At 36.9% G+C, this 21,225-nt stretch overlaps 2 protein-coding genes across 2 annotated transcripts in view; one reads left to right on the forward strand and one right to left on the reverse strand.

Moving 5' to 3' along the window:
- SLC35A5 (solute carrier family 35 member A5) overlaps positions 1-709 on the reverse strand; it is a 13,426-nt gene extending 12,717 nt beyond the window's left edge. Inside the window, exon 1 of the mRNA XM_035314915.1 lies at positions 705-709. The gene's annotated coding sequence lies outside the window, so the exon portion shown is untranslated. The remainder of the gene's footprint in view (positions 1-704) is intronic.
- ATG3 (autophagy related 3) overlaps positions 1-20,954 on the forward strand; it is a 22,733-nt gene extending 1,779 nt beyond the window's left edge. Inside the window, exons 2-12 of the mRNA XM_035314916.1 lie at positions 423-464; positions 3,619-3,668; positions 4,873-4,943; positions 6,616-6,723; positions 8,585-8,634; positions 10,488-10,569; positions 11,045-11,079; positions 11,794-11,949; positions 12,625-12,752; positions 18,676-18,744; positions 20,654-20,954. Of these exons, the coding sequence (XP_035170807.1) occupies positions 423-464; positions 3,619-3,668; positions 4,873-4,943; positions 6,616-6,723; positions 8,585-8,634; positions 10,488-10,569; positions 11,045-11,079; positions 11,794-11,949; positions 12,625-12,752; positions 18,676-18,744; positions 20,654-20,735 (873 nt within the window). The 3' untranslated portion in view covers positions 20,736-20,954. The remainder of the gene's footprint in view (positions 1-422; positions 465-3,618; positions 3,669-4,872; positions 4,944-6,615; positions 6,724-8,584; positions 8,635-10,487; positions 10,570-11,044; positions 11,080-11,793; positions 11,950-12,624; positions 12,753-18,675; positions 18,745-20,653) is intronic.
- Positions 20,955-21,225: the final 271 nt, after the last annotated feature.

Genomic DNA, 21,225 nt, shown 5'->3' on the forward strand with positions numbered 1-21,225 from the left:
TGCACTGCTGTTTGGTGCTAAGAAACAGTCCCAAAGTCCTGACTGAGAGGATCATTAAATTCTATCTGGTTTCCTGTCTCTTTCAGGTGAATGTAACACAGGGCATAAGGGGTCTATTTTAATATTTGTTGATACAATTGGCTGCATAAAAAAAAATAAAAAAAAAATTACTTTGTATGTGTAATCTTTTCGCAGTTTCTCCAGATCCTGCATCCTGTAATTTTGTCAAGTCTTACTTACACGTCTTACTTCCATATTTTGTAATATAGCAGCCCAGGCAGAGACATCCTCCAAGTTGCTTCAGAGATCTTTGTGGACTGAGCTAGCTGCAAGATGAAAATCTCACAGATATTTTTATTTACCAGTAAAGTGGGTATGTTGATTTGCCAGCAGAACTCACAATTTCTAACTTTTTTTTTCAGGAGTCTAAATTTAAAGAAACGGGAGTAATTACACCTGAAGAAGTAAGTATTTAGAACCTTTGAAATATCAGTACTTCCATATTTTCTAAATACAACTTTTACTCAAAATGATCATGCTCATCTCAAACTGTTTACGCCTTTGCCAGTTCCTTCTTGAAACACTTTCCATGCTGTGGAAGTTCTAAATGGCCTTGTTACTCTGCAGGTGAAGTAGATCAGCAGCAGAATTCTTCTTGAAATGCAACGTAGCATCTGAATGTGGATTGTCTTTTCCTGTATTACATCCTAAAACACTAATAAGGAAGCTCATGCTGGGTCAACAACTCCATATATATCATGGAACTAAACAGGAATATGTTTGTTTCAAAGGTCTTTTCCATAAGCAATTCAAAGGAGAACTTGTACTGCTGTGTCTCGGAAACAGTCCTCTCTTTCTCCTCTTTCGGTACCTTCCAAGGCTGTGGCTAAATCATTATATATGCTTGTTCACAGCAAGCATCCCTCTCCCAATCCCAAGAGGCTGCTTCAGCATGATGGCGTTTTGGATTAATGCCAAGCAGTTGTAGTTAGTTTTTAAAGGAGTCTGCTGTGATGGAACAACAAGATTTTTTTCTAGAATATTAGCACTGATTTTGCAGTGCTATTTAGGCTTCCCTGTTCTGCTTTTTTCATGTTAAAATGCTACAGTTCTGAAAACACGTTGTCTTCACAGAGGTATAAGAACAGTGTTTGGACTGTTAGGTAAAATGAAAGAAACATGAGACAATGTACAATCTTGAAGATGGGAGAGAACAAATTACAACCAGTACAGCTGGTGTATGTGGGCAAAAGCGTTCTTCCTAATGTTGGTAGCAAGCATTTTTTCTGCTCTGTTGCAAGGCATGCAAGCACTTGTGGTTTCTGTGATCCATGGGAGTACTACTCAGAAAACAGGCTTAGCAACATGGTGTCCTGATAATTGTGTGTGCATAGGTGTCTGTGTATTTTACGTACTAATGTATTGTAGATAAAAATAACTGTTTACAGAGAAAGTAGATACATCTACTAATGTTTAATTCCTCCATGATATGCAGAAGAGAAAACATTGCAGTAGGACTGAAAGACAAGATACTTTCTATAGAACATAGTAAGAACCATGCGGAGTTAGATTAAACTGTTTGCAGCATTTAAACACCAGTAAAAGAATACAAACAGTATGTATTATAAATGTAGATGCTGATAGGATGAATAGAACGGACCCTTCAAAGCCATATTGGAGGGAAATGGTTATGCAGCAAGACTAATTGTCTTGTTAAATTCAGATAAAACCGGACCATTGATCTGCTGATTGTCCCTTTGACAGTCTCCTATTCCCTGATGATTTTGATCTTTATATAATAGTGATTGCTAAAGAACTGATATCAACTGTGATCATGCTAGGATGTCATCTTTGAATGAGTTTCGATTTCGCGGGTAATGAATCTGTTTAACCTGCTCTGCCTGTGTCTTAGTTTGAGACACTCACCATTGTGATAAACTTTGTGTGGTTCTTGTGGCTTGTCTCTGAAGATGAGTCTATTAGTGATAAGGCTAATGATGACTAATCAAATTCAACATCCGTTTTTTTTCCTTTATTGGTGTAATTGATTTAATTTTAGCAAATTCTTGCCTGTCATGAGTTCTTGCTAGCTAGTACCTCAGAAAGGTAGCCATTCTCATTTCATATGTAAGTACAGGCAAATCTTAAATTGTTTTCTTGCCACTTCTGCCATACCAATTCAGGTATGATAATGTTAGTGCTTTAGAAATAGAAAGTGAAACCAACTAGTTTAATTATGCTGTTTAGGCTGAAGAAAATGGAGAAGAAATTTAAGTATCGTTTTTATATTTTTTGCATTCATAGACTTCCAAAGAATGTTTTGAATTTTTCATCTTAAATAAAGTCCTTCAACATTGGAACTACGAACGCTGTTCCAATTCTCTGAACAGAGAATTTTAAATAATTTTTAAAGTTTCATGTGTTATTTATTATTAGGTAAAGCCCAATGTGTGTTTTTTAATTTCCGTGTGCATTGGAAGGGATTACTGTTTTCTTAAAAATGAATATTTCACTTCAGCTAGACATTTTTCTTGGAAAATGGCTGAAAGAAATCACTTTTGCAGAGATTAAATCTGCTAAGCTGCATGCAATAGATGTTGTGGTCTTTTCTACTACACAGATGTGCCTTGCATTGGAAGGCATGATGAGAAAGTGACTGGCACTTACACTTCAAGCCTGTTGTGTCACTCCATAACAGCTTGTAGTCAGCCTGGAAGTGCATTATTGTAACCTGGTGTTTTAAGACAAAGCAATCGCAGCAGTAGGCATGCGCCTTCTTTTCAAAAGGCACTAATGCACAGAGCACACAAATTGCTATTCTTAAATGCAGGTTTGCCTCCCCCAATTTGCAAAGAAGAACTAAGTCCAGTGGGTTAGAATTTGCTGTGTGGATTTTGACTTGGTATGCAAGTCTAGCACAGCATATCCAATGTTACTTTGAAAAGGTGATGGGATTTAAAAAAAACCTGTTATGTCTGATAATAAGAACAAGTGGAGTGAAGATTTTTAAAAACCATTTCTTCAGATTAAAGTTCTACACAAGTTTTTTTCAATGTTCTAAGTACTTGGTTATCCATATGTAGTAAGCATCAGTTGGTGATGCATGGTGATGGTTGTTATATACCGCATACTGCTTATTCTTCTGTTGCAGTTCTTGCACTAGTTCAATGAAATGGTGACAATCTCACTTCCTGTCTTGCTGCAAAATTGTTTTGAACACTAGAAGAGAAACATCTTGTAGCTGAAACTCAAGTAAAATACAGAAATACCTTTTTTGGTTTGGTTTTAGGGGAAAGCTTAAGTTCAAGTATTCATCTTCTCATATTAATCTCTTGACTGTCTTTGTGAAAGTTTGAAGAGTAGCAAAGAAAAGCAGCTTATTAATCACAAAGTGTTACTTCGCCTAGGAAGCAATGCTTAGTATGCATTTCCTTCAGGTGAAGTTACTTTCGTCCTTATGATTAGCTGAAAAATTGTTAAAGCATCAAAATAATATAAACAGATAATGTAAATAAGAACTATCAGAGGAATACATGACTGAAATATTACTATTGCGGAAATTGCTTCCTTACTCTATATGTAACAGTACTTTATTTTTTTTTTTTTTTGTCTTAACAGTTTGTTGCAGCTGGAGATCACTTAGTTCACCACTGTCCTACTTGGCAATGGTAAGTGAAATCAAAAGAATTAAGGAAAGTTAGCATCCCTACTTAGGCTTTTATATGTTTCCATTGGATACAATTCATCATTTCAGAATAGTACGCTGACTCTTGCAGTAAAACTTACGCTATTTCTACGATGAAGTGATACGAACTTTAAGTCAAGCAGGTCTTATTTATTGTTCTGTGTAGTTGTAGTGGAAATGATGATTTGTCTGGGGATCTTTTATTTGTTTTCCAAAGGCTCCAGAGGAAATAAGCTAGTATATACCATGCATGCTTCCAGTGTTCAGCTGCAGCATCAGTGTGTCTCCCTGAGTTTGTCTTAGTAATGGTGATTGAAAAAGCAAAGGCCAAGTCCAACTGAAATTGCTAAGATCAAGGTGTATTTGCTATATTTTAAACAAGAGCTTGTTGGTTAAATACTTTCAAGTTGGCACACATCAGGTAACTTTGCTGTGCTTGCCCTCAGAAATCCCTTATCTTTTGTGTATTGTAAGGGTGCAGATAGGTACTTATGTTTTATTAATGTCTTGCATTATAGAACTAATCAGTCTGTGCAGTTGGTATCATCAAGGTTCTTGGCTCTATACTGGGCCATGAACAGATGAAGGAGGAATTGTTATACTTGAATCATTGTTTCTTGCCTTTTTACTGTCTCCTTCAGAGAAAATGTTGATTCAGGTCTGTGTCAGCAGTTGGCAACAGGCTGCTTAGAAGCTTTGATTCTTATTCCAAACCAAAAAACACTGAAGGCAAAAGCAAGCACTTAAATAATGTGAGCTCTGGTGACTATTGCCAGTTTTTATATCTTTACAAGTCCTTCTTGCTTTTTCTGAAGTTAATCTCTACAAACACTTGGGACTATGTTGTTGCTGATACTAGTACGTCTCATATAGATTAGATTCCTCTGTCAACCCATCTTTGCTTGTAGTTCCTAAGTAGTTATTGAAGCAGCAAATAGTTTTTGATCCAAGACTTTGTAGTTAGAAATGGCCAATCTTTTTGACCTCATACCTAGATTTTGATCTAGGTATGAGGTCAAAATCTATATATCCTAGATCAAAATCTATAGCTAAGAGTAAAGTCATAGCAAACAAATTCTGAGAAAAAGGCAAGAGAAGTATGTAGAATGTTCTTCGTATAAATTGAAAATAGGTTCTTTTGCACATCATCAAATTCTCAACCTTTTATGGTACACTTCATTTTGCAGGGCTTCAGGAGAAGAACTAAAAGTCAAGGCTTATCTGCCAACAGACAAACAGTTTTTGGTAACTAAAAATGGTAAGGCTGAAGTTTAAATATAAGTGTTCTTAGGATTGATAGCATGATTGATTGTGCTATCAACTCTACTGATTGTCTGTATTGACAGGGGAAGCAAATATCTTACACTTTGGATGTTTTGGCTTTGGGATATTAAAAAAAAATAATAATCCTGCACATCTAAAATCTCTTCTTTAGACCAGTTGCTAGCTACTAGGGCTTTATACTAGTAATGCAGTTTGCCTTGCTGAAGTAGAAATTAAGCTTAAGTATCATAAACCTCCTTATCTGTCCATCTGTTTTTTTCCTGCCCTTCAGCTCACATTCAGTTTCTAAAAATAAAATAGGTTTATTTTCCTCTTTTTTTTTTTGGAAAACCTGGGTTATGGAAGTGTACCTAAAATGTCTTTCATGGTGACACCAATGCTTCTAGTTTAAATGTGTAATTAATGTTGTACTCCTTTCAACAGCAGTGATATAAAATACATTTTTAAAGCAAATTTTGACCAGATTCACAGTTATTTATATATAATATTTGTGATTACTACCTTTTTAATAAAATGCATGAGAAAGATAAGGTTGCAACACAATCTTGGCAAAATCATTTTCTTGAGAGATCTTGTACCAAAATATGTCAAAGATCACGTCGTTAGAAGTACTTTGCAGTACTGAAGGGATCCTGAAGAGATTTGTATTTGCAATGAGTTGTAATTTCATCCTTTGATTTCACTTGCAGGCTTTCAGGGTCTTGCAAGGAACTGTCATGTGAAAACGCTAATAGTAGTGTTGGATGGACTTTGCTGAGATGGTCTTGATGGCTGCATGGCCAGCTTTATTTCTCTTTTCTCGTGCTTCTAGGGTCCCACATTGCTGTGACCCTTATAGGACACATTTTAAAATGTTTCCTGTTCATGCCCTCTGTGCTGGTAATGATGCATTGGCCTAACACATGAGTAGAAGTTATGGGCTAAGGGTGAAACCAAGAGGCATGCTACAGATTTCATTTGGGAAGTCTGGACAACCTCTGTTCACTCTGACTTTTACACCCTACTCTTTCTGAAAATAAGCAATTTTTGACATAGTTGTTGCTCTCTGCATTCTTTCTGTTAATTTTTCTGAAAACTTCGTTTAGATCTGTGCTTGAACGGTGATGTAGTAATGTATGTGGCCGAAGTTAACCTAAATAACATTAATGCTAACCTCTTCCAAACTTCTAGATAATTACCATGATAAATTAGGTATATTTAATAATAAATGGCTGATTCAAACTTGTAGCAGAGGACAAATCAGTAAACTTATGCTAATATAAGCGAAGTTGTTCTTGGGCTAGAAATGGTTTAGTGATGTGAAGAAAGCTAGTAGATCGTCTGCAGTTGTTGGTGAATGAATAGGCAGCCTAAGGAGACATGAGAGGTTAGCTTTTCTGATCCTTGTGTGTTTGGATTAAAATGTTCTGGTGGGTTGCAAGAATAAGCTTTTTCCGGTCACTGCAAGTGATGCACTGCAGTGAGATAAAACACCTCTTACCATATTTAAGTTTGTGCTTTTGCATTTGAAATACAGCTCTAGAATTCCTTAAATAAGGATATATGAGAGACTACCATATTTCAGAAGGCTTTGTCGGATAACTTCATACTTCCATCTGATTTTGTATAGAATGCCTGCAGTCATTTTGATGTGCAATTTTTTGCAGTTCCGTGCTACAAAAGATGTAAGCAGATGGAGTACTCAGATGAGCAGGAAGCAATTATAGAAGAAGATGATGGTGATGGGGGATGGGTAGACACCTTTCACAACGCAGGTATTCAAAGTCTTGCTTCAAACTTTGCATTTGTTACAGTGCCAGCTACCCGCTTGCTCTGTACATGGCTGCTTAGGTATTTAACTGTGTGCTTGTATGCCTGAAATAGACTGCTTTTCAGGGGTTTTGCTTGACAGTATTTTATTATTCGCTTGTTAAAGTTTAAGTAAGTTATTGGTGGGTTGAAGAGCTGTGTACTAGTTCATTCCTTAAAAAGATCTCGTTTAGAGAGTGTTGCTTTAAAATATTAATTTGAAGAATGTACTAACTTCTACTTTTAGTAAGGTTGTATGTGAAGCACGTTGAGAACCTTTATCTTAAAGGTGACCCAAAGACACTTTTAATTATTCTAGTATTTCCCATTTTGTTACTTTGTTGGGTTTGAGTTAAAAGGCAGAATTGTTAGAAAATAACTCTTATTTTAGTATCTGAGGTAAACTAGGGGACTGAAAGAGAAAAATTAAATAGTGATTACTGTGAGATATGATCTTATTCATAGGAAGTCTTCAGATGGGCTTGCATTTATAATAAAGACTAAAATTACTGCTTGAATGAATTTGTCTCATTACTCTTTCTGGCAGAACCTCTTTAAATCATATTTCTCCCCTCTGAAAACTGGCAATTTTATTAGTTTTAGTCTGTCTTCAAGTTTTGTCATAAGTTAATCAACTTGTCTTCCAATGATGCTGTCTCCTACCATTTCCAAGGCTAGAATATACTTCAGTCAGTACTTACTTTATTTGGTTTATTTTATTTTGCTGTAATCTGGTAGATGTTCTCACTAAATCATTCAGCCAGGCTAGAGAGAGGAAGGATGAAAGAAGATACCCTTTTTTTCTTTTATAGATTTCTGGTTTTGATCGCTGGCACCTCTTAAATGCATTGTTCTTCATAATACAGCACCCCACCCCAAAGAAATCTTTTGACCAAGCTTTGTCTTGAATTAAGTATGTGTTCCCCTTTCCTGCTTTGTCAAGTGTGGTTGGTTTTTAGGGTAGACTGATTTTGGTAACCAGCTAGTACAGCTGTAAGACCCTTGACTAGACCTAGCCAGGTTTCCAAACACTGTCAGAGGAGAGAATCTATTTCCACCCATCTGTAGTTATATGCTTTATACCAACATATTTTTCTGGTGGGTGGGAAAAACCCTCTGTAAACAATCACACAACCACACAGAAATGTGTTTCCAGGTTTTTGGTTTTAATTTGGTTCCAGGTTTATTCTCCATAACGATCAATTTCTCATCTGAAGAGCTAATAAGATGTGTATATTGTGTCAAAGCATATGTTGGCATGTATCCCAAAGAGCAGCGGATGAGAGCTGCATTAAAACTAGGAACGTAATGGGGAGGTACTGAAGAGTTGATACTACTGTGATTTGGGGTGGCTTTTTTTTACCACTGCTTCCTCAGCTAAAAGCATTGTGTCCTGCCGTGATATCGATTTGTCATGAACACTTTGCTTTCAAGATGCTTCAGAAATACTCATAAATGCATGCCTTCGTCACAAAGCTGAGTACTATAGTGATGTGAATGCCTATGCTGAACTCATTTTTTGTGTAAAGACTCCTTAAAATAAAAATCCAAATTACTTTGTGGTGTTCCATCAACAAAATTTGCTTGAAGTACAAGAACTGTGCTGTTGTGTTCTACCTTAACAGTATGGTGTCATTATGGATGTCCATCTCCAAGCATACTGCCAACACCAAATAAACAGCCTTTCAAATATCTAAAATGGTTGTGACATTTAACTGGAAAAATCATATGCTGCTTTGAGACCTCTGCAGCCTCTCAACCTATTTCTGTAGTGTTCTTTGACAAAGAAGCAACTTCTTTAATGCAAACTTCTTGTTCAATTAACAGGTATAGTGGGTGCAACAGAAGCAGTTAAGGAGATCACACTAGACAGTAAGGTATTTGTTTTGAAATTTCTCTTGCTTTATTCCAGGATGTAAAGGTAATAGAAATCTTATCTCCAGCAATCTAGCGTTGTTTCTAGAAGTTTAAAATAACTTTTGTCACTAGATTTGTTGCAGGTACTCTGTGATCTTTACAGCCCACAATAGTAGTTTAAGCAAGTGCATTTCCTTGTTACTGTGTGTTTACCAAAGCAGTGTTTCTATTGCAATGTCTTTAGCTAGTCTGCCAGAATTCTACAAACTGAAAATGACATTGTGTTTACAGTGAAACTGTCCTTGGGTCTCAAGAATCTAATGTTTGGAGAGCCAGTGTGAAGAAATTTTTACGTGGGAAAGATAATGTAGGAGTGTAAAGTATTTATTCATAATCTTTAAATACTACTACAAGCAAAGTTTAAACGCATTAAGTCCTATTTGACAAACTGGTATCCTCACATCCACATGAAGAACTAAAACTATTTAAATATCTTACAAAGTCATCGCTATCGGTACTCCTCCAAAACGTCACTCTGTAACAGGAGCCAAATCTGAATCTTAAGCCCTTGGGAAACTGAGAACAGTTGGAAAAAATTGAGGGGTGTGTGTATGTACATATTTCTTAGTACGCTTAAGAGAGCCAAAGACAAAGTGCTTTAAGATGAGCTGATGGCTCAAGTGGAGTTCCATCTACGCCTTATGAGAATTTGTGAAACTATCCAAGCATAAATCGTTAGATTCTGAAGTTTAGGGGGAAAGAGAGTGGGCTCCCACATATTACGGCACAAATTGTAAACAACTCAAAACATTATTGATATTATGAACTGTGAAATTCAACCGTTTCAAATGGAACTGTGCTGAACATAGTAAAAATACTGCTTTTTCACAACTTGGGGACAAAAGGGTTGAAGAAACAGTCTTAATGAATACCTAAAAGTGATCTCTGTTTTTACAAAACGTAGTGCTTTCAGAATATTATTGTGATGCGTAACTGTTGTTATGACGTGGATTTCAATTTTTATATTTGGTTTGCAGAAAAAATCTGCTTTTTGTGTAGTACATCATTTCTTGGAGCACAAGTCCAATCCAGAATGACAGATCCTTTTATGATAATACACTGTTTGCCAAAGTACTTGGCAACATATTTTTGTACTAATTGTGTTTTTTTTTTGTTTTGTTTTGTTTTGTTTTTGTTTTTTTTTCCCAATGAGGAAACCAGTCTGGTGATGCTTACAACTAGAGCAGTTTCTAATTCTTATCATTTTGAGTATTGTCCTAAAGTCTTCATGAAAACTAGCATAAAGTGAGACCTCCTTCTTCTGAACTTCTCTAGAATTGTCTGTTGGATTCAAATGTTATATATCAGCACAAAATTTAGCTGAGGGCTTGTCGTATTCTTCAGTTCTGTTGGACTCTGTTTCCTCAGACAATTATATTAAAAAAGTGCTACCTTTTTGGGCTCTTACATGTTTCAGAAATAATTATGGAACTGTTGCACAGTTGTTTGTGGATTCACACAAAGTGTTAATCTGTGTGTTTAGTCATTGCCTTTCATTTGAGGTAGATGGGTTATTGGAAAATAAATTGACTGTTTAATACCATGTCTACTCTCTGCTTAGGAATTAAGTCATTCTGGACTATAAAGTCAGAGGAGAAATTTGTAGTGGATTTTTAATGTTATGCTAGGATTTTGAAACTAAGGTTGTTTAATAAGCAAATATGTGAGTTCAGTATATTTGTTAAAATTGTAGGAGTTACTTTTTCTGCATAGCTCAGTTGACTAGACCTAAACTTGCTGGGGCTGTTAAACTGTGTGGATGCATCTTAAATGCAGTTGTCTTAAAGCAGTGCTTTCAATTTAACTTCTGAAGGATAATATAAAAATACCAGAACGATCAGCATCCTGTGAAGATGATGATGAGGAAGATGAAGGGGAAGCTGCAGACATGGAAGGTATTTCCTTAAATTGGATGAGGGGGTGTATTTATTTCAGGCCTTTAACTATAGGAGTACATTCTAAAAAAAGTAGGTCTAAAAAAGTAGGTCTCTAAAAAAAGGTCTTATTGATGCATGTTTACTTTAATTTGTGTGATGAAATCTCTGTGAATGTTGAGTGGCAAATTAGTTTGAGTAACAGCACAGATGCAAGCAAAAAATAAGGATTATGGCACAGCTTTGTTCTGGTTTCATACCTACATTTAATCTGTCTACTAAAAACTACTTGTTTAAGGATTGTTCATCATGTACTTGTTATAGTCTTTTGTCAAATTGTGTTAAAAGCTGTAATGTGGTTTAGGGGTTGGGAGATCTCCCTGAAAAAGAAATATCTTTAGATGTGTGTGGATATTTTTAATGGAATTGTTTATGAATGGGAAATAAGACAGCTAACGATGAGCTGAACACAGAATTTTATGGGTCTTCTTTTCAGAGTATGAAGAAAGTGGGCTATTGGAGACAGATGATGTGAGTGAACAGTTCTGTCTTGTCTGTTGCAATGCTTATCACCAATATGAGCACAAAATAATAATAAGGATGACAAGTAGTTCACATAACCTTATAATAAGTGGTGGGATTTCTGAGCTTGGTTTCCTGTGGAGTTTTCTCCTGCCAATCTACCCTAATTCTTAGGTCCTGAAAGATTTTGGTTACAGTAATTTTGCTTTCTTCGCTGATCTGCTTTGCTCTACTTCTATGCAATGTTCTATTCACAAGAATTATAAAGTGTAGTGATTGTTCTTGAGGCTCTCACATGTGGTGAATTGAGTGGCTTGCGGGTTCAACTGACTACATGGATGCTGGAGTGTTATGAGGGAAAACAGAGGGCATGGTTATTTGGGGTACTTTCTTAAGGTCTTTGTGACACGTGCATAAACTGAGACCTCTGCTTTCTGAATTTCATTGGAATCGTCAAAAAGTTCAAAAGTTATTGGTGAAAGAATGGAGGGGATAGGACTATGTAGTTGCATGCTTCCTTGAGAAATCAGACTTGAGGAAAAAAATAAGTGAAATCAATATTCCTACTTTGAAGATTAAAGCAAAACCCCAAGTCCTACATTTCTTAATGTTAATTAAAAGCATTAATTTCAGTTTTACAGCCCTACCTAACTAATTAGGATGTGACAAGAGGGCATACAAACAAGACTGTACTAATATTGTCATTTTTATCTTGAAAACCAGGCAACACTTGACACAAGACAGATTGTTGAAGTTAACAAAGCTAAAGCTGATGTTGGAGGGGAAGATGCTATTCTACAGACTAGAACTTATGACCTCTACATCACTTACGACAAATATTACCAAACTCCAAGGCTCTGGTTATTTGGATATGACGAGGTATAGCTATATCTTTTTTCCTCACCTCTGTGAAATTAGATCATGTCAAATAGCAAGGCTACTTCGTTATTGCTTTCTTATTCACTGAAAAAATTCAAAGGAAGAAATGGTGAGAAAACCCGTTATACAGTCGGAGTTGCAGACAGGGCTTTGGGGGTTGCAGGAGGTAGGAATTATTTCGCTGAAAAATTGTACTTCGTAACCAAGCACATTTGAAAGAAAGAAAATCATGCATTGCTATTTCTTAAGCTACTAGCTTTACAGAGCTACCAGAAATAACCCCAGTCAATTTACACAAGTAAGCAGGTGTGTATTTTCATGATCTTCGGGGGAAAGGATCAGATAAATCACTTTTCTCTTTTAATGACTAAGTTTCTTGTGTTAAAGTTGTGAGGATTTATGGCTCAAATGCCTAGATGGGAACCAGGGACTTGGTTCTCAAACATATTGCCTTTATTTTTAATACACAAGGTGAATGGTAAAACTTTATGCAGTGCTGTTTCTATACCATATGGATCTTATCACAGTTCCTTCAGTGTACCTTCAGAGCTGTTGTATGTTAGATACTTGTAGCTTACGCTATCTCATACGTTAATAATGTTAGCATTGTTGAGAAGGAGCAGAAGATTCTTTGCCAGTAACGCTTTTGATCAAATGTTTCCTTTTTTCTTGTAGCAACGGCAGCCTTTAACAGTAGAGCATATGTATGAAGATATTAGTCAAGATCATGTCAAAAAAACAGTGACCATTGAAAACCATCCTCATCTTCCTCCACCTCCCATGTGCTCAGTTCATCCGTGCAGGTAAGTCTTTGTTTTTGGTGTGATTCAGGATGCAGACCTGAGGCATTTTGCTGGTCTTGTTAGGAATTTTGTTTAGATTTTCTGGCTGTATTTCCACAGGTGGCAGCAGCTCAGTGGTCTGCTCACTTCTGAGGGAGTGTGAAAGGCAAATAACAGCTTTTCTCCAAAGTCATTCCAGTGTTTGTTGCTGCAAGTGTATTATGAAGTTAGAGCTCTCTTCAGTGCTTGGCTTGCTTTTCTTCCACTTTCCTATAGATTCCAGAAGATGGCAGACTACTAGAATGCTATAAAAAAGTTCTATGCATTAATTTGCTGCATAATGTGTACTCTGGGTGAAGAAAAAAGCTATTTCATTTCAGTTTGAAATAACTTTCCTATTCTGTAACTGCTGCCATCTTTTCCTCCAGCAGTCCTTGAAATTTTATGCAGATAAGTAGGTCTTCTATATGCCACACTGAAATATTTGTTGAAAACAAATGCAAAACACAGTCATGTTCTCAGTGTTTTCTGTTGCATTTTCCACATTTCTCATCCAAAATGCAAGGAGTCTGTAGTTGGACTAGCTGTGCAGATATTTTTTCTAGCAGGTCTTTGAAGGTACCTTTCATCTTAAATGATAAGCCATTTATCTCCTCTGAGGTGGCTTAGTGATGCAGAGCCAGTATCTTAGTGTAACTCCTCAGCCTCTCGGTAGTGTTAAGATCTTGGAGATAGGAGTTTGGGCTTCCTCTTAAAAAATAATAATAAGAAAAACACACTTTCTAATCTTGCATAATTTAAAATAAATAAAATTCCAATTGCGTCTTTCAGTCTTTGTAAATGTCTTTGTACCTGAAGAAACACACATGGATCTTACGTCACTAGCTGAGATGTCAAATAATGAGCTCATCATTGATGAGTTTATGGTAGCTTTTGCAGACTTAAAACACTCTTGTTAATGGTTTAGGCCATCTTTAATTGTATGATTAGTCTTAGGAAGGGCATACCATTCTTAACATAGAAAGAACATGGGAGCTTTGCACCAGCGGATGACTGTTCTTGATCTTGTTATGAAGATGTATATTCACAAACTTCAGAAATCTGCATCTTGTCTTTCTTCCAGATGTTAGTTCTTTAACCACTGCTTTACAGCAGTCTTTGCTTTCATCAAGCACTCAGGCTTATGTCCGAACAATATTGAGCAGGGAAACCAGTGTGCAAGTGGGGAACAGCTTTTTCCCCTGTACACCTGACTTTGAGAAATTTTTAAATAGTGAACTTTTTTTTTTAAAATCACCAGGTCTAAGACTGCAGTAACAGTAGATTTGTCAAAGAATAAGGATTTGTCAAAGAATAAGCCTTGGTACTCAGGAGCAGTACAGGAAGCAGATGGAGTACTAGTAGGGAAAGAATAAAAGGTGGAACAGAAAATGTCATTAAGCTTCTATGAATAATGTGTTGCACCACCTAAAAATCAAATACTGCAGTACAGTTCTGGTCATCAGTTCTATAGTTTGAGGTGAATGAAGACTAAAACTGAAAGAGGTACAAAGAGGGTGTTAGAGATAACTGCTATCAGTTATGAAGCTTCTTCCATGCAAGGAATTATTTGAATAACATGCCACCCTTCAGCTAGCAAAATGCAGCTAAGGAGGGCATTCTGGTTTCTGTGACCTCCATCACGAACCCTAAGGAGGGAGAATGCATACATCTATGCATACATCTAATTAAACTAAAGTTGTTCAGGCAATATAATGAAAAAAGGTCTGTTAAGAGTTGTTACAAGTGAAGTTACAGCTTCAGTATTAGGGCATCTGCGGTTTGTGTACTGCTGGAGACGAAGTATTTTGGGGAAGTATTACTAGGTGCTTGCTCAGGCTTCTTAGGCACGTACTATGAATTTGTCAGGTAATGAGGTAGACCTCTGGTGTGATGCAAAGATTCTTGTAACATATGAAGACAGAAGTCTTATGTCAATCTATTTGTTACTCTGTCTTGTTTGCAGTAAGTAGGCTTTGGAAGTACATCCAGCTCCTTGCACAGCTAGTGCTTTTGAAGGAGTATCAGGTGGGATGAATGTAGGAAGGCTTAAGACTGATTAGGAAGATGACTAACCAAAGCAAAGACAAAAAAAAGCGTGATGCCATGGTTTAGTCTACTCACTGCTGCAAGCCCTGCTACTAAGTTGGTTGTGAGGAAGCTTCTGTTGATGGATGCAGGTTGGAGGGCACTCTGAGAAGAAACAAAGATGACATTTGGGCATGACAGCCCTTGTTAACTAGGTGGGGTTTATGTAGGGCTGTGACTACAATGTAACCTGTTCAATTTTGCAAATTCCTTTGCAGACTAAGAACCAATTTAATACTAGCCTGTGAACTTGGAGTGAGTTTTCTTTTTCCAGAAGGAGAGCTGTGAGTTTATTTCATTTTTTCCTCTGAAGTGAGTGGAGTTTCAGTGCCTTTGTTATGTAATCCACATCTACTCTTGAGGAAACAATTTGCATCATCAAACTTGCTGCAATTAGTCTTTTAAGAACAAAAAAGAAAAAAGGTATTGCAGTGAGACCAATTTGTCAGTAATCTTAAATTTAGCCTTCTCAGAAACAAGGCAGTGTAGTTGACTGGCACCTGCTTGACCTGGGAAAGTTTGAGAATGTGAAAGGTGACTGATAGCATAGCTAAAATTGATGTTTCAAATGGTATTCTATTAATTCTATAAGACTGCTAGGTACCAGTGATGTGAAGACGTTGGCTAAGTTAGATTCTCATGCTGCTTGACTTTTGAAGCATTAGGTATGTTCCCTTGTTCTCCAAGGCAAGCTATTCCATCTCCTTAATTTAATAAGGCTTACAGCTAAGAAAGTGTGTGCTTCTGAGATTTAAAAAAATAATAATAAGGCCGAAAGTACTGGTTTTCTTAATTTAGCTGGGAAGTTCCAGTGTTTATCTAGCTCTGCTGCTGTTGCTTCCCTACACATTACAAATATTGTGTAATGTAAGGTATTTGGATAGCCCTAACCTTGCTTGGCTGTTCTTGTGATGCATATATCCCTTTGTCCTGCGTCAGAGAAAAGAGAGAAATGGGGCGGTAGAGTGAAGATGATTGCCATGGGCAGCTGCTTAAGATTGCTTCTATTTTGAGTAATTAGTTGAAACTGTTCATCTTGCAGCTCTGCTGGAAGATAAATTTCTTGTCAGCATTTTTATGGTACTGGCAGGAACATATTCAACTTCCTCAATTAATCGCTGGAAACTGTTTTAATCACAGTTCTCACTGTACATATCAGTTTTACAAATGAATTATCAAACTGGTTAACTATGGCAGATCAATCACATCTGGTGGAGGTATGCATTTTGTGAGATGTTTTTTTCTTTTTTTCTCCCAATATGTCTGGATGGCTTTTATTGTTTCTGTTTACTTTTCTGTGTGATGTTTCCCTTCTAGCTGTTACTCAGAGAATGCCAATTTGTCAATTGTGCTGAATTCCATTGTGAAATTTATTTATTTAACCAAAAGTTTTAGTCACTTACAAAGCATGGGAGGGGGGTTCTTCACTTAAAAAGCAAAAATGCCCAATGAGAGCATGAATGGTTGTCTTACCAGTCTAAGAAATCAGCGGCTTTCAATTTATTTATAGCCCCATAATGTAAGGTCTTAACTCTACATATTTCAATTTATTTTCAATAGCAACAGGGGTATTTCTGACTTGGAATAGGAATAACTCATATCAACCAACTCCTGAGGTGATTCAAGTAATACCTGCAAGTAATTTAGGGGATTTTAGTAGGTGTTTCAAATGACTGACCTATTTGTTAGCTCAAGCGATGTACAAACAGGTCCTGGAACAGGCATTGGTGAGCATGTAGTATTTAGTCACCTTGAATTAAGACAACCGCTTATCTCTGGGGAGCTCTTAATCAGAAGTAAAATAAAATTAATCTTTGAGCTCTGAGTTTTCTAGATAGGATGCCTTAGATTACATTTCTGCATAAGTTATCATATTCCTTTTATATGGAAGGAGAGGTATATGCCTCATGTTAATTCCTCAAAATTTTCTAATGGAGGGAAACCAACTTTTGAGAGTTTGTAAGGTTCTTACAAAGCTTCTCCAAAGTAACTGTAAGAATGACTATTACAATGGCTGTTAAAGAATTTGAGACAACTTTAGTCCTTAAAAAAAACAAAAAGAACAATCATCATTAAGATGTTTGTGATTGAACCTGTAACCTGTAAGACACTTCTAACAGCTGCGGGGTGACCTGTACTCTGTGCCAGTACAGAAAGTAGCCCACCATTACAGATGAGGTCAAAACTTTAACATAACAGCAGTGAGGTTCCTATATTGAAGTAACTGGCCTTGGTACCACATACAGCATGTGTTCTGCCATGGCATCGTGAGGATCCAGAACTGCAATCGACTGTGAAGAGTAGCTGGCTTGTACAGATCAGCAGCACAGTAAATGGCAAATGCTGACCTTCTGTATTTCCCCAGACGTACATGTTCCTGTTTACAATGTGTCTTGGTAATTTTGCAACAGCTTCCTTCCTTGTGTTCACAGACATTGTCAGAATGATTAACTTCAGAGGTGATTTCTGAATGCCAACAATTAGTCAGTTATTTGGATTTGCATAGCAACATCAAAGCGTGTTCAGTAAGTTACGCAAACTGTACTTACCACTCTTTCTAGATCTCATAAGCACATAGTTGTTCAGGATGGCTTTTTTAAACCGCTATTGTTGACTAGCGTGAAGTCTTGTATAATTGTGTCCACAGCACTATATTGTCACTCTGATCATGATTGCCTGCAGAATCATGAATTTAAAATAGGGTTGATGCATAGATGAAAGTAAGGTGAGTTTGGTTTAAGAATATATAAATAAAACCTCCATTAACCATACAGTAGTTCTCTCCTCTGATTTGTTATGTTCTTCATCCTATAGGTTATGAGGTAGAAGAGCTATCCTGAACACAAGACCATTATTCCTAAATTGTAACTGGTCTTGAAAAGATTTGAAGTGTTCATGTTGGAGATATTCAACTGCAGTCTGTGAGCAATCTGTTCTAGCTCACTATTCCTTGCACAGGGAGGTCTGGACTAGATGATGACCAGAGTTTCTTCTAATTCTTCTCATCTCAGCTCTTTTGTAATTCCATGTCATAGTCCTATGATCAGCTTTGTACACAAATATTTGCCTGGTTCATAGTAGGTCTGGTAAGTCACTGACTTAACCTCGAAGTACAGTCACATGAAGAAATGTTCATCCTCCACTGCACAATAGTAATCTGATTTAGAGAGTTTGTCAGATTAAACCTTGTCATGATTTTAATCATGAGTGAGCAGAAGATAGTTTAGAAACTGTTGCCATAGAACCCATGTTAGAGCTGTAGCCAGGGAAAGTTTCCCTGGTCCCAGAGCAAAAAGGTGTCTTATGCAGGTTTAGCCTGGCTTTCCTAGGAAGCTCTGTGAATTATGTAAGTATTTTATGTCTCTTAACTTAAGCAAATTTAAAAGTTTATAGGAGGCAGTGAAAGAAAGTTACAACTTCTAGTCATCTTCTAAAGGGGGTTCATCTAGGAACTTCTGGTGGCTACCTGCTTCTGTTAAGGATTACCTTCTAGAGAATTTCCTGGTGCTTTCTTTAGCACTTCACAATTAACAGATATGCTAGCGGCAAGCAGAATGCCTCTCACTGTGCTACTCAGAATACATTGTAGTGTAGCCTGTCCTCCCCTTCCCTTGTCAATGTAAGGGGTTGGCAAATAATGTTATGTTCATGACTTAATATTTTCAGTTATTGTTTGATTTCTCCCTTAATAAACTGAAAATTTCTTCCTCCTGCACTGAAGCTAAGCATCCAAAATTTAATTTGTGCAAAATATAATCTTACTGAAATGAAGAGGGAGTTGCTTTGTCTTTAAAATATTTTTTTTACTGCTTTTCAGGCATGCAGAAGTGATGAAGAAGATAATCGAGACTGTTGCAGAAGGTGGGGGAGAACTTGGAGTTCACATGTATCCTTTTTCATTACTGCATGGTATTTCTAGAGATTTTTTTGCACTGTAAGGAGCTGTTACCTAAGGGTTCCTAAACTGAAATACAATGGTGTGTGAAAGCAGTAAACAACTCTTTTGGTAGCACACTAGAGTTCTGAGATGAGATCTTCTGTCCAAACAAACACCACTAATCAGTTGCAGAGAGTGGGGCAGGAACCACAAGTGAAAGTAGGTAGTGTTGAAGGACAGGGGTTGAGTCTCTGTACAGGTGTGACAGAAGTAGCTGTGAGTATGGATCTAATAGTGTGATGTAGGAGGATGTATTAGGAGGTTGTGCTGGAGGTTCATAGAGTGTGGTCAGAGTTGGTACATGCTTAAATGAAGTTTGGGAATCCATGCTATGATATTACCTCATATTAAAGACTTAGAAATATGAGAGATCACAGAATCATCTAGGTTGAAAGAGACCTCCAAGATCAGAGTCCAACCTCTGACCTAACACTAACAGTCCCCACTAAACCATATCCCAAAGCTCTACATCTAAATGTCTTTTAAAGACCTCCAGGGATGGTGACTCAACCACTTCCCTGGGCAGCCCATTCCAATGCCTAACAATCCTTTCAGTAAAGAGATGCTGCTTCTGTGTTAGATTTGGCTCTGAGATTCATTTCTGACAGGTGTGGAGATCCTATTGCTGCTCACATGGAGTGAAGAGAATATTTGACAAACCTGGCTTTGGTAAAACACTAGGCTGACAAAGCAGTGAAGATGACATTGTTCTGAACATCAGTATGGAATGCCTAACAATTTCCTTTTAGTCAGGTGACTGCCATTATGCTGGTACTAAGTTGGTACTGTGCTTTATAATTGAAATAACCTTGGTATTAAAAGCAAGTACATCTTTTCAGAACAGTACTCTAACTGCTTTTGCAGCTACAAGGCAAGCAAGGGACGGGATTACTGAGCAGCTAGAGGCCCTGAATCGGTAAAATTCATGTTCACTGAGTTGAGACTTGCTAAATTTGTGCAGCAAGCAACTGAAAATGAACTGGAAAATACATCTGGTTAATTGAAGCTGTCTGCTTCTTAGTAGCTTGAAAAAGCTTATTGTCAAGATTTTTATTACTTTTTTTGCTATTGCTAACATAATTGAGGGCTTTTAACAGACAGTTTCATACATCATTGCCACATAGTTTGCGTTTGCCAAAAAATGGTCAATGAGACTGTACCAAAGCAGTATTTCTTCTATCAAGTACCAGTATAACATTATTATTGTAAATTGTGATTTATTTTTCTTCTTGGTTGTCTGTCTGCCTCAGTCCCAATTGGACAGACACTTTAGCTTTGCAGTTATCCAGCATATTCCACATTACAGACTGGGGCACAAAAAGTGTTTGAAGGTGACTCATTGAAGGTGACTCATTTAAGGGAGACTAGGAAGACTTCAAGGAAGGCAGACTTCAAAGCTTAGCAAAGCTAATTTCTCTACTTTCCCTCATCAACAGGAAGGAGTTCTTCCAAAGAATTGTTCAAAACAGCAACTGAGCCACTGAGGACCGTGACGGGAAAGTAGCTAGGAATTAGCCTTTCTAGGTGCAGTTTACCTTGGCATTTGTTAATAACATATTAAGTATGTAAATGGGATCACAAATTTTTGTGTAGTTTGTAAGATTTATTGAAAGGAACATCTGTTTCCCCGCTTTAACTTGAAACAGAAAGGTCTGTATACTTGGACAAGCATCAGATCTACTACTAGAGTTCTACTGTATAAATTTCCCAATCTCTAACTGTATAATTTTTAAGTACTGTTTTCCTGTTGGCAAGAAAAACTGTTGAACAGACCATTGCGTGTGACTTCTGGTATGTTTGGGGGTTAGAGGGGTGAGGATTTCTAGCTGCTGCACCTTTTCCTTAACAATAAACACAGGTACCTTCTTATTTTCTTGAAATTTGTACAAGCAGTCATTCCGACAATAGAATATGACTACACAAGGCACTTTACAATGTAACTAAAATAAGAGAGATCCTCTACCAAATCTTTTTTTTAAATAACCCTTCCATGTGACATACAACATTACACACAATTTCTGTAACTAACCTTTTATCAAAGTCAGTGCATTAAAATAAAATGTTCCATTACCAGCCTTTTTAATAAAAGTCTGTGTGTAATAAATAAATCACTCTCATTCCTATATATACACTGCAATAAAAGGTGGATTTTTTTTCTCCATAATTCTTTCAATTTCCTTTCAACAGAAGACTGTTTTTTCCTCGATATTGGAAGTTAAAGTCTACTTTACTAGTATTAGTAGAAGCCTAATCTTTTTGGCTTCATTGCTAAGATGATTCCTGAAAATGAGACATGTTTCTCTGATTTATATTCACTTGAGAGACAGGTTGTTTTTTCCCCTAGTTATGAATGGTTGTTTCCTCTAAGTGGAAAAAGGCTTTGAAAGCTGAAGGAAAATAAGTGATGATCTTATTAGGAAAATTTAACTA

This window comes from Oxyura jamaicensis, chromosome 1 (assembly GCF_011077185.1).
Source record: "Oxyura jamaicensis isolate SHBP4307 breed ruddy duck chromosome 1, BPBGC_Ojam_1.0, whole genome shotgun sequence".
Classification (NCBI taxonomy): domain Eukaryota; kingdom Metazoa; phylum Chordata; class Aves; order Anseriformes; family Anatidae; genus Oxyura; species Oxyura jamaicensis.